The following is a 12796-nucleotide window of genomic DNA, read 5'->3' as shown; positions in this document are numbered from 1 at the left end:
AATCTTCCCGACCCAGGGATCGAACCTGAGTCTCCAGCAGCTCCTGCATTGCAGGCAGATTCTTTACTGCTGAGCCACCAGGGATGTCCTTAAACTGGCGATAATCTTTTGTTTGAGGGATGGGAGGACAGAGGAGAGTGTTTTATCCAAAAGGCAGGATTAAGGGTAGAATGTGAAGCAGCAGAATGTGGGGACCATCCCCACTCTCCTGGTGGGTTCGCAGCTGCGACGGCTATCCCCTCCTCCCCACCCAAAAGAACAGCGATAAGAGCAAATGTTCAAAGACTGCAGGCCGTTCCACCCACCACCTGCCTCCCAGGGAGCCCGAGTCCAGGGACGTGAACCCGCTGTTCTTTGTTCAGCTCTCGTGCCCTCGAGCTTTTCAGCGCGCGGGCATCACCCACCTCCCCCAGGACCCCAGCCCCAGAGGAGCCAAGCGCATTCTCCAGAGTCGCTGCACCGTAGAGGCTGAACTTCACCCGGCACCAGCCAAAGACACGGTGTCCTTTCCAAAGTGGCCGGAGACACAGGTGACGCCAGGCCTTTCTTAAAGGCTGGTCCCCAGTGCAGCCTCCCGAAGGGACTTTCAAGGCTAATTATCTGTCGACTCTAACCTCCTCCTTAGGTTTGGGAAGAGGGGAGAAAGTGCTGGACTTGGAGTAAGCTAACAGGAGCTCTGGTCCCACCTCTGTCACCAAACTGCTGTGTGACTTCAGGAAAATCACGCAACCTCTCTGAGTCCCTGTTTCTTGGCTTTCTCATTCCAGGGTCCCTGGAGGGGATCCAGGGCATTCGTTAGCCTCTTTAAGGGCAGAAGAACACCTGTTCCGATGACTATTTACTAAAATCAAAGACATAATTACTTAAAGATTTCCCCTTCGAGATGGAAGTTGGAGAGCCTCTGTGTGTGAATGAGGTGGTCAGCTGAGGTCAAGACTCAAGTTATGGCTCAGCTGGACACTTATAACAACTCTTGGAGCTTTGGCCGAGAGAGAGGTTTAAATTGTTTGTATTCTTAGTCACATACTGTTTAATTTATAACCACAACCAACTGTCGGTGGTGTAAGGCATGCTGATGTTAAAATACGAATTAAGAAAGAGTCTGCATATGATAAAATGTGGTAAATTCAGCTTAAGATGGTTTCATAGGTTGATGGCTACGATCTAAAATCTATAGCCCAGGGGATTTCACTGGCGGTCCCGTGGCTGAGACTCTGTGCTCCCGATGCAGGAGGCCTGGGTTTGATTCCCCAGTCAGGGAACTGGACCCACATGTTGCAACTAAAGGTCCTACGTCCTGCGATAAAGAGTGAGATCTCATGTGCCAAAACTAAGACCTGGTGCACCCAAATAAAGAAATATTTTAAAAAATCAATAAAATCTATAGCATCACCAATTCGACGGACATGAGTTTGAGCAAACTCCGAGAGATGGTGAAGGACAAGGAAGCCTGGGGTGCTGCAGCTCACGGTGTCACAAAGAGCCGGACACAACTCAATGACTGAATAGGAAGTGAAGTCGCTCAGTCGTGTCCGACTCTTGGCGACCCCATGGACTGTAGCCCACCAGACTCCTCCGTCCATGGGATTTTCCAGGCAAGAGTACTGGAGTGAGTTGCCGTTTCCTTCTCCAGGGGATCTTCCTGACCCAGGGATCAAACCCGGGTCTCCCACGTGGCAGGGAGACTCTTTACCGTCTGAACCAGCAGGGAAGTGACTGAACAACAGCAATATAGAGAGGTTGTATATGTTATACAAAACACATTATGTAGAGCGATCTCCGTATCATCTGCCTGACTATATGCAGACTATCTATCTATACTATCTAGGCTATATGCATCTATCATCCAGCTGCCTATCAATTAAGGGGAAACCTTCTCGGGGCTTCCGCGGTGGCTCAGTGGTAGAGAATCCACCTGCCGATGCAGCAGATGCAGGCTCGATCCCTGGTCCAGGAAGATCCCACAGGCCTTGAGGCAGCTAAGCCTGTGCGCCCCAACTATTGAGTCTATGCTCTAGAGCCTGGGAGCCGCAACTACCGATGCTCACATGCCCCAGCGCCCGAGCTCTGCAACAAGAGGAGCCGCCGCAAAGAGAAACCCGCGTACCACAACTAGAGAAAAGCTCGTGCAGCATCAAAGACGCAGCAGAGCCAGAACTGAATAAATTGATAAGATTATCAAAGGGAAATCTTCCCATGCTATACCAGTGTCCACAGTGGAGTGTTTTTTGCTTAAAATCACTCCTTTTTCATAGAGCACACAAATGAAATACACCTAACTCCCAGGAGGCCATCTGAGACTATGAACAATGTGCAAAGGTGTCCTGAGCTGGCCTGGGCACCTGCCCACTCCCAGCCTCCTCCAAGTTCTGGTCTTAGGGGTTTAAGGACAAACAAGGTGTGTAAAACCAAATTGGCAAAACCCAGCTCAGGCCTGGCCTTCTGAAACTCTGCAGAGTGCGGGCAGAGCCATGCTGATAGGATACCCCTAGCAGCGGGTACAGGGATGACTGGGTGAGTGGTCAGGGGAGAGGTGCTGAGACGCCACTGGCCGTCGCAGTCAGGGAAGGCCTCCGGGAGGAGGTGATGGAGCTTGGAGGGAGAAATGGCCAAGAGCCCAGGGAGCAGGAAAGAGGGGATGAAGGGCCAGAAGAAGGTGAGTGAGGCTGAACAGCGAGGGGAAGGGCTGGGGGTGAGAGGGAACCTTGAGAGGCAGGTGAGCTTCACCTGTGGGCCAGGTGAGGGCTGGAGGGGTCCAGCGCAGTGGGGAGGAGGGGCCAACCTGGAGGCAACAGGGAATTGAGGAGTGGGTAGCACAGACGCGGGGAGCTGGGGAGGCTTTGAGGGGTGCGTGGGAACTGGTATCAACCGGACCAGGTAAAGGGAGGGTGGGAGGCGGGCCGAGCGGAAGCATGACAGCACCACACAGAGCCGGGGGAGCGATCTGAGCCCCTCGGACTGAGGACAGGGCTGGGCTTAGGAAGGAATACTCTGCAGGCCCCACTCCAGCCCGGAGCCCGACGTCCTCAACAGCAGAGTTTGCAGTGGGAACCCGCGGACAGACTGGACTTTCACTCACTCTCCTTCCCCTGCAACCCCCAGTCCCCAGCCGTTCTCTGACCAGGAAACAATGTAATAAAAAGTATGCTCAAAAAAAAAAAAGAAGTATGCTCAATTATGCCTTATTCTAACAGCTCACATCAGTAGCTCCATTTCCATCCCAAACAGAGCGTTCAGACTTCTCCAAAGAAGTGCCATGTAAATGCATTAAAAAGTCATTATACGCTTGAGGCCGTACGTGGGCAGCAATCATTGCGGTTTAGTGTGAAAAGGAAAGGATTAAACCTTGGGTGTCAAGGGGAACGTTTGCCCTCCATGCAGAGAGGCAAACAGGGGGACAGCCGGAGGGAGGAGTTTCCGGCTGCCCGGCAGGGGTGGCGCCTGGGGGTTCCTCTGTGCATGTGGGAACCCAGAGCCCAGCGGGGCTGCATCGAGGTGCAAAACCCCTAGGCAGGTGAGGGGACCCCTGGGTTGCAAATGAGAAGCCTGGCTTACCAGGCAAGACATCTACTGTACACACAGGCCCTCCGAGGGCTGAATGCATGAAACTAGTAATTTGTCTACCCAGTGGCCACGTGACCGTGGTCAAATGGATTGCTGAAGGTCGGAAAGCTTTTGATACTTCATTACGCAGCGTGAAAACCCTGACACGTGTGCCCAGTGCTGGAGGCAGAGGGCCCTGCCGGCTGCTGGGGGCACCCAAGCCAGGCAAAGCCAGGCTCGGGAGAGGAAGAGCTGCTGAGAGGTGCCTGGCTCCTGGCGGGGGTTCCAGCAGCAGCAGGGCTCCCAGTCCCCAACCCCGAGGACTGCCTCCCGGTCAGAGGGCTGGGGAGGCATCAGCGAGTTGGGGAGGACCACACATCTGGAGCTGGGGACCCAGATCAGATCCTCATCCAGTAGCCCCAGCACTGACCTGAGTCTCAGGATCCCTCCCACCTCCAGCCACGCTGACACCCAGGGCGCCCTCGGCTACGCGAGCTTGGGGACGTTACTTGGTGTCTCTGTGCCTTGGTATCCTCGTCTGTCACAAGGGGCTTGTGATATTACTAATGCGTTACCAACACATCAAGTGAATATTAAAGGAAGTGACGCACGTAAAGGGCTTGGAACAGTGCCTAAAACAGGATGAGTGGCCAGGAACCGTCAGTTATCCTCCATTCCCTCCACCAAGCCCTGTGCTGGGGCTACAGAATGGGCCCATCAAGTGAGGCAGACGTGACCCATGCCACCCGTCGAGTGTCTGATGGAAGGGACAGCTCAGGTGAGGCAGGTGGTGGGACAGTTGGGTGGGCGGGTCCTCAGCACACAGGGCTTACTCAGCCTGAATCAGCGCCTTCCACAATGAACATCGCAACGTAAATCAACACAGGCTGCAAACTCCATGACATGGCTACCCTGTATCTCCAGCTCCCGGCACTGTAGATGGCCCCCAAATGGAGCACCATCTGCCTCTAAGTTGAATTATGCATCAGACTGCAGGTGCCAGGCAGCTTCCTCCATGAGTCACGTGACAGCAGAGAAGAGACACTCCCTGTGTGTAAAGTGTGTTGGAGGACACAGTTCCGAGGGGGAAAAGGCCAGCTGGAGGAGGAGTGAAAATATCTGCGTATCTTATAACGGCAAGGATTTAATATCCAGAATATATAAAGAGCTCCTACAATTCAACAACAAGAAGACAAACAACCCCTAAAAACTGGGCAAAGAAATTGAACAGCTAAACAACGGCTATATGGGCTTCCCTCGTGGCTCAGATGGTAAAGAATCTGCCTGCAATGCAGGAGACCTGGGTTCAGTCCCTGGGTCAGGAAGATCCCCTGGAGGAGGGCATGGCAACCCACTCCAGCATTCTTGCCTGGAGAATCCCAAGAACAGAGGAGCCTGGTGGGCTACAGTCCATGGGGTTGCAAAGAGTCAGACATGAGTGAGTGACTAAGCATGCACTGAGGATGGAAAGAAAGAGGAGCCCTCTTAACTGCTGGAAGGAGTGTAAAATGGTGCCACAGCTGTGGTTTTTCAAAAAGTTAAGGATATGATCCAGCTATTCTGCTTCAGAGTACATATTCAAAAAAACCTGAAAACTGGATTCAAATAAGGCTTCCTAGGTGGCGCTACGGGTGAAGAACCCGCCTGCCAATGCAGGAGACTTAATAAACATGGGTTTGGTCCCTGGGCCTGGAAGATTCTTTGGAGGAGGGCATGGCAACCCACTCCAGTATTCTTGCCTGGAGGATCACATGGACAGACGAGCCTGGCGGGCTACAGTCCATGGGGTCGCAAAGAGTCAGATACTATTGAAGCAAATTAGCAACAACACACAGGGACTCAAACAGACACTTGAATGCAAATTTTTGTTGCAGCTTTAACCACAATAGCCGAAAGGGGGAAATCACTCAAGTGTCCATTGAATGAATGGATAAGAAATATGTGGTCTCACATTCAATGCAGTGTTATTCAGTCATAGAAGGGAATGAAATTCTGATACCCTGAATGTTGAAAGCATGTAAAATGAAATATGCCAGACACAAAAGAACAGATACTGTGTGATTTCGCTCTTCTGAAGTACCTAGAATAGTCAAATTCATAGAGACAGAAAGTAGGGGAGATGTTACCCTGGCCTGGTGGTGGGGGAGGAAAACGGAGAGTTATTGCCTAATAAGCACACAGGTTCTGTTTGGGGATGATAAGAAGAGTTTTAGAAATAGATGGTGGTGATGGCTGCACCACATTCGAAAAGGACTTGAATGCCACTGATTCGTATGCTTAAAAATGATGAAAATGGTATCTCTGTTTAATGTCAACTAAAAAAAAAACCAAAAAGGTGAGCCCCTCACCTATCCTAACCCACACCTGTTTCTCCTGCTCAATCCAAAAATCTTGCAGCTGCTCTTTAAATTTTCTCTTACTCTCAGACCCTCCATGTGATGCATGGTCAATTCTTGTCTGCTCTACTCTCAAAACACGCCCGGAGACTGCCCTCCGCTTGTCACCAGCGACTCACGCCTGGATTACTGCAAGAGCCTCCGGACCGGCTTCTGCCTTCCCCGCCTCAGCCTTCCCCTTCTTCCCCTTCAGAGCGGCCAGAGGGATCCTGCCCAAACCTGGATCCACTCTAGACCCTTCCAGAGGCTCCAGGGGCCCATGGCCATCCGGACTGCCTCTCACACTCCCTCTGGACTCCATGAGCCCACCTGGTGTTTCGGGCGCTCCAGGCGTGAGGCTTTGCACTGGCTGTTCCCTCTTCCAGCTCTTCGAGGTGCGCAGCCCCTCGCTGCCTCCCGATGAGGGCTTCTCCAGCCACCCTCTCTAGTATATGCACTGCCCAAGCGGGCACATGGCCACCCTTTTGAAAGTCGCCCCCGATTTTGTTCCACTTTTCTTCTTGGATTCATCAGCAGCCAGCATACGAGATGCCAAATTCTTCGACGTGGTCAAGAAAGCTTTGCGAAGGCCAGGACTGTGTCTGCTTTGTCCCCTGCTGTGTCCCAAGCCCAGAGGGTGTAGTGCCAGACACCCTGCAGGCCTTGCATAGCTGTCTGCTGAACAGGCAAGTGAAAGTTTCAGGGGGCCAGCCCTCCTATCCTCTCCGAGTGGGGAGCAGCGTGTGGTGACCAGGCACAGCCAGGCTGCCTGGGGTTCGGATCTTGCATCTGCCGCTTCTCAGCTCTGTGACCTTCAGAAATCTCTCCATGCCTCGGTTTTCTCATCCACCAATGCGGAGACAACAGGGCCCATCTCACAGAGTGGGTGAGGATCACTGCGATGATGCCAGGCCCACAGCAAACTGCTCAACCAACAACCATCTTTACCCACCAGCCCTCCCTCCTGCTCCCCATGCCCAGGGAGCCATCAGTGGAGAGAGGCACATGGGCTGGTTTCCAAGAGGAGGGGACATCCCAGCAGGGTTTTGAGGGATGAGCAAGAGTGAGTTGGGCAGACATGTCCTGGGGGAGGGGTGCCTGTGTCCACATCGCCCTAACTCCACCTGCCCTTGTGGGAGGTGCAGACCATGGGCTTGTGAATAAATACCTTATTAATAAACAACGAGGGAGCTTATAAAGAAGGCAGAGAAGGAGGTAGCATCTGTAGCGATTGTTGCAGGGAAGCAAGGCTGAGCTGGTCCTGGGATGTCTCAGGACGCTGGGTAGGACGTCACGCCTGGGGCTGTGGACTGATGCGTGTAGTGATGAAGGGGGGAGGGGCAGTACTCAGGCACACAGCAGAGCAGGAATAGAAAAAAGGCTGTAGACTCAAACCCTCCAGGTGGACAGCTAAGGCACAGAGAGGTTGGGTAGGTTGAGCAAGGTCACAGAGCCGCACGCAGCAAAGCTGGGATTCAGAATCAGGCTCTCCACAGCTGCATCCCCCGTGAGGACGTCTGCGGTCAGGGCCTCAGCACCTGGCTCGGAGACAAAAGAGGAGACTAAGGCCTCTTTCCATCCTCCACCTCTGCGGCTTTATTACTTCCTATGGACCTGCGCATGCCAATGTGGCCTCGGGGCCTTAGCTTTACTGAGACGGCTAGAGAGGAAGGGTGATGCTATCAGAGTTTGCCCACATTCTTGCATGCTGGCTGTGGCAGAACCGGGTGCCCGGTGGCAAACCCAGGAATGGAGGTTGGAGCTCTAGTCCTAGGGTCTTAGACCTGTCACTGCTGAAGCCCAGAGCAGGAGAAGAGGGGCGAGACCCCTGCCCATCACACAGAGCTGAGACACAAGTGAAAGGAGCAGAAAGCCTCCTCTAGGGGTGGAGCCTGTCTGAATCAGACCGTCCTGAGAGCCTGCCGGGATCCTCACATCAGAGATATGGCCCGCCCCCAATTTAAAGGCTCTCAAAACCAAAGAGCAAGCCCCGCCCCCTCCCCCCCCTCCCAGCTAGTACTCTCCTGTGTGCAGCAATCACAGCTCCGGCCGCACCAGTGGGAGATTCTGCCGGGTGGGGGGTATGGGAGGACCAGAAATCTCATGGGAGCTGGACCCCGGCGTCGTCCTGGGCTCCAGTCTCGGTAGCCCCGTGAGCTACCTGTGTGCTCTCAGTTTCTTTGTCTGCACAATGGGGATGACTCTGCTCCCAGCTTGCAGGGCTAGGCTGAGGGTTAAACGTGTGAAGGGCTTAGTTCGGTGCCCAGCAGGAGGCCAGAGCTTGCTTAGCCACTCACAGATGCTGAGTTCGGAACTCATGAACGCATCATGTCCACAGGGACCTGGAGGCGGCCCCTTGCGCCAGCACAGCCAGGCCCTCCTGGCTGACTTTCTCAAGCCTCCCAGTTCCCAGGTCTGGCCTCCCCACTCTGGCTGGCAGTGCCTTCTCTGTTGCTCCTGGAAAGACTTTGATGGGTACGGTGTCATTTCTAGAAAGAAGTCCAGTTGGGGCTGTTTAAGAAGCAGACACCAGGATAAGTTTCTCCATGGGCATCCCCCAGCCCCAGAAGAGGTGAAGGATGGGGGAAGGAGGAGCGACCAGGGAACAAGGAGGAGGGCTTCCTCCTTAGTGGCTCCTGGTTGCAGGTGGCTTTGACCACCGGGCACAGCATACCAACCAGGGCGCCCCCGGTTGGAATTCGGCTGTGTAATTAAAGCCAAGTGTCCGCTGTAGCCCCTTGTCAATGTCCCTCTCCGAGGTTTATTTAATAACCTCTGAACTGGGAGGGGAAAAATCATCCAGGAAACATGGCTTGGGTCATTTATTTTAAAATTATTGGTACAAAAATAGCCAGGGTCGTGATTTATGCGCGGGGAGGGGTGGAGGAAGTCAGGGACTCCCCCTCCCAACTGCCGTCCAAGTCTCACTTGCCTCCCCCTCCAAGTTTCGACGCAGTTTCCATTATGACTTCAAGTCATAGTAGTTACTTTATATCGCAAATAAATCTCCGGAACAGCACGGAAATATTATGTGTATTAATAGCGCCTGTAAAAACATCCGAAAACCTTCCATCCGCCTAGGGCTTGGACGATTCTGTCCCAGGAATGGGAAACCGCACGGCCGCCGATGCCGGCCCGGGGGCCGCGGCCGCCCCCAGCCCCGCCCAGCTCGCGGTCCGTCCGTCCGCTGTCAGTTTGTGAGTGCCCTCAGTGACCCGAGCCTGACAAAGTGCCCCCACCCAAAAGCTCGCGAAAGACGTCCGCGCTACCGGAGGCAGGGGTCTCTGTCTCCCGCTCCCTGCACGCCCCTCAGTCCCTGGAAGCCACTGTCTCCGAAAGACCCCATGCCGCTGCAGCCACACCCGGGTCCCCCGCCCCTCGCACCGGCCCTGGATACTCACCAGCTGCGGGGGCTTCCTTGGGGGTCAGTGCCTCGAGGCTGATGTCGTCCTCCAGCATGGCGCGGCTCACTGCCCGGCTCCGGTGCGCCCCGGACCACGGGATCCGGCAGAGGAGCGGCGACCAAAAGTGCCCCCCAGAGGTCTGAAGCGGCTCTGAGCGCCGGGGTCCGAGCCCAACTCGGGAGGGGACGGTCCCCCTCCGCCTCCCCAGCCGCAGGACACGAAGCCGCGCGAGCCGGAGCCAAACTTGGCCTCCCTCGCGCACGGCCGAGCCGCTCCTCCCCCTCGGCTTTCCGGGCAGGGGGTCCCGGCCCGCTCCCTGCCCCCCACCCTCCCGCGGGGCCACCTGCGGACACCGCCCTCGCCCCGCCCAGCGCGCAGCGCGACTGCCCCCGCGGCCACCGGGCACCGAGGGAGCGCGCGGGACGCTGGAGACCAGCAGCCACGGCGGCGATCCGCCGCGGGTCCCGCCCGCCCCGGCCTCCCGCTCTGCGGGGAGCGTCTCCACCCGCTGTCTGACCCGCTTATCAGTCGGGGTGAACAGTGGAGCCCTGAGCCGCTGTGCTCGGCGGGCCCCCAGATAGGGCCCCGGGAAGGGGTGCTGACTGAGGGGGGGGGGTAGGGGGCGGGGGGTGGCGGAGAGGAGGCAACGACCCAGTCCGGAGAGACCCGCACAGCGTGGGGCGTCAGCGGAGAGCGCGCTACCCCCTCCCCCAGGCTGCGGGACCCCAAGTCATCACTCTCAACTTGTCAGAGGCCGGAGGTCCTGCAGCCTAGCGAAGCTAAGGCGATCAGGATGTTACAGCGCAAGTGCCTGGCTTGAACTTGAACCCTCACCTATGCAGAACTTGGGAGTCTGAATAATGTGAGAACTGTTCCCAAATAGGAGAAAACTCCTGTTATTTGAGGATTCTAGCCTGCGAGGCTAAGAGGACTCAGCCAGGGGTGCCCGCAGCGGCTTCCCCCACGTCCTGCAGGCTGGCCCAGGGCTGGGAGCCGGAGGTACCACTCTCTAGCCCTGTTCCTGTTTAGAAGGTGAGGTCTGGACACGCCAGCATCCTCCCCGGCGGCGGTGATGTGGGCACCAGGAGCCTGCAGAGCACCTCAGGCGAGGCGCCTCCTGTGTCTTTCCAGACCTCACACTCCTGACATCTCTGGATAAATACCATCAATTCTGAGGCAGAACTGCCTTAAACAAAACGTTCTCTTAAGCTGCTCCCTGATCACTGCAGGGCAGTGGTGGGACAGGAGCAGACTGCTTCGCCTTTTGAAAGGCCGCCTCCCACTTTCTGCACCCCGAGGAGGAGCCAGGCTGGTGCTGAGAGCCCACTCACCCAGGCTGGGGACCCCTAGCTCCCCTGCCAAGTAAGCACTCCGTGAGGCCCCTGGCTTTGGCTGGCTCGGGGAGGAGACTGGACCTGACCCCTCTGTGGGGACAGACCACATCCATTAGAAAGCCGTCTATGCCTCCTTGAGGATAGATGACCAGTCCTTCCCGACGACCCCCCCAACCCTGCCAGGCCTGCTGGGATTGGTACCCATGTGTACCGATCGGTGGAAACGCTCTAGTAGCAGCAAAACCACAAAGAAGTGCTTCCTGCTGGAAAGTTCTCCCCTGCTCCCTACCCCAAGGGCTGTGTACAGAGAGGGGACTCAGGCCTCCTTCCTCTCAGGGGGTCAGGGAGAGAGGTGACCTGGGATTGTCCTTGGTATTTATCTAGTTTTTCTCTGGACTGAAAAACTGGGCGTTGAGGCACTGGAGGGCTGCTGCGGAGGGTCACTCTGTGCAGAGGCTGCCCAGAGGCTGTGTACCCCAGATGTATACCCAGGAGGGCAGGGGAGGCTGCATGGAGAAAAGGCACTGCAGGGGCCCTTGCTGGGGCCGCGTGAATCTCCCAGAGCCCTTCCAGCTGACCCAAACCACTGTTGTGTGGGAGTCCAGATACGAACTCATTTTTCTTGGAAAGGTCTGATAGCCAACGTGATACATAGCAATAGCTCCGTTGTGTAAATACACAGAGAAAATTTTAGAATTCTAACCCCTGGAATGATGAACTATAAACCAAAAAAACGCTCAGGAGGAAAAAAATGTAAATAGGTCCTGGGGCTATTTTTAGCCATCATTGTTTACCTTTTGAGGGCAGAGAAGAGCTATTGTCTAGTTAGCCAGGTTTAAAACGCACATTATTTAACGTATTATTATTAGCCGAAATATGTTAAACAGCCATTAATAGATGTTGATTCATTCTGATAGAAGCCATTTTTCTTCTTTTCATTTCTTGGCTCCAATTAAGCTGCGTTCTGATGAAACCCTTCAGCTGTGTCCAACATATGCAAAAGAGCCCGTCGGAGATCCAAACCCTTTTAAAAAAGATATTTCATCCTATCAAGTTTTAAAAGATATTTCAGTAAGTACCCAAACCGGCTCGTTTTTACAAAGATTGGTTTCGGCTGCTATTTTGGTAAATGTTGCCAGGCTGGGCTCCCCTGTGGCCTGGACAGGGAGCGGGTGCCCTAGAAGAAGGGGTGCCCTGGGTCCCAACTCCTTTTCCTTCTGGGGAGCCCCACCGCCCACCCCCTGCGCAGTCAGGGAGATGTTGATGTCGAAAGCAGAGTGGGGCAAGTGGACTGTCCCGGGGAGGGGGTGCGCCTGCTGTTGCAGCCCTCGTTTCGGAATACAGTAATCAAGAGGCACAATGCTTGTAATTATGGAAAATGGTTTCCCTTTTCGGCAAAGCGGGGACGGGAGGGAGGGAGGGGGAGAAGGCAGTTTGCAGCGAAGGCCAGCACTCAGGCCCTGGGCTGGTTTTAAATAGGCTTTGCAGGGTGAGGCCAGGGCCCGGCTGGGACAGGCTCAGCCCTCCCCAGACCTTATCAAACTCCAGTCAAGGTCTCCACTGCCCCCGATTCTGCTCGGGGGGCTGGTCAGAGGCCAGAGCTGCCTGGATGGACAGTGTCATGGGGCCTACTGCCAACCCCCCCAAACTGCAGATCCCCCTGTGTGTCCCCTGCAGTCACCCAGGCCCCTCAAGAGACTGGGAGGTGCCCAGCCTGTCACATACACCCTGCCTCCACTGTCACTCATCCCTGGAACACGTCCGGGGTCACAGGGCACCGGAATGCTCTCTTTTGAGAGTCTCGGGAAGTCTGTTTTCATTCCAGTCCGATTCTCTGAGCATCTCTCGCTCAGGGCCCAGGGCCCCTACTCAGGGCTGGCAGCAGGTGAGGGTGCAAGGGGTGTCTCCCACCCCTTGGGCACCAGTACAGTCTGAGGAGATAAGCAAGCTGGCAGAGGCGCTAAGCCCCGGGCCTCACAGGGAAGGAGAGGGGCCCACCCAGCCGTGGACAAGCCGCTTCTTGGCCCCTCAGTGTGTATCGGTGAAAAGGGCCTTGGCAGGAGCTGCCTCTCCAGGGTTTGGGGAAGCTGGAGAGAGACACTTCCAGCCCAGAACCTGGCGCGTCCCAAGCCCTGGATTA

At 55.5% G+C, this 12796-nt stretch overlaps 1 protein-coding gene across 11 annotated transcripts in view; it reads right to left on the bottom strand.

The window, feature by feature from the left end:
• ANO1 (anoctamin 1) overlaps positions 1-12796 on the bottom strand; it is a 192726-nt gene that overhangs the window by 165663 nt on the left and 14267 nt on the right. For 10 of the 11 annotated variants that reach the window (XM_060404121.1, XM_027959873.3, XM_027959877.3 and 7 more), the window contains exon 1: positions 9320-9600. The exons of the other annotated variant lie outside the window; for it this stretch is intronic. In XM_060404121.1, the coding sequence (XP_060260104.1) occupies positions 9320-9377 (58 nt within the window). In that variant the 5' untranslated portion in view covers positions 9378-9600. Of the gene's footprint in view, positions 1-9319; positions 9601-12796 lie in introns of those variants that run through there. 11 annotated transcript variants of the gene reach the window in all.

Source organism: Ovis aries, chromosome 21, assembly GCF_016772045.2.
Source record: "Ovis aries strain OAR_USU_Benz2616 breed Rambouillet chromosome 21, ARS-UI_Ramb_v3.0, whole genome shotgun sequence".
NCBI classification, from domain to species: domain Eukaryota; kingdom Metazoa; phylum Chordata; class Mammalia; order Artiodactyla; family Bovidae; genus Ovis; species Ovis aries.
This window is presented reverse-complemented; position numbering and strand designations above follow the sequence as displayed.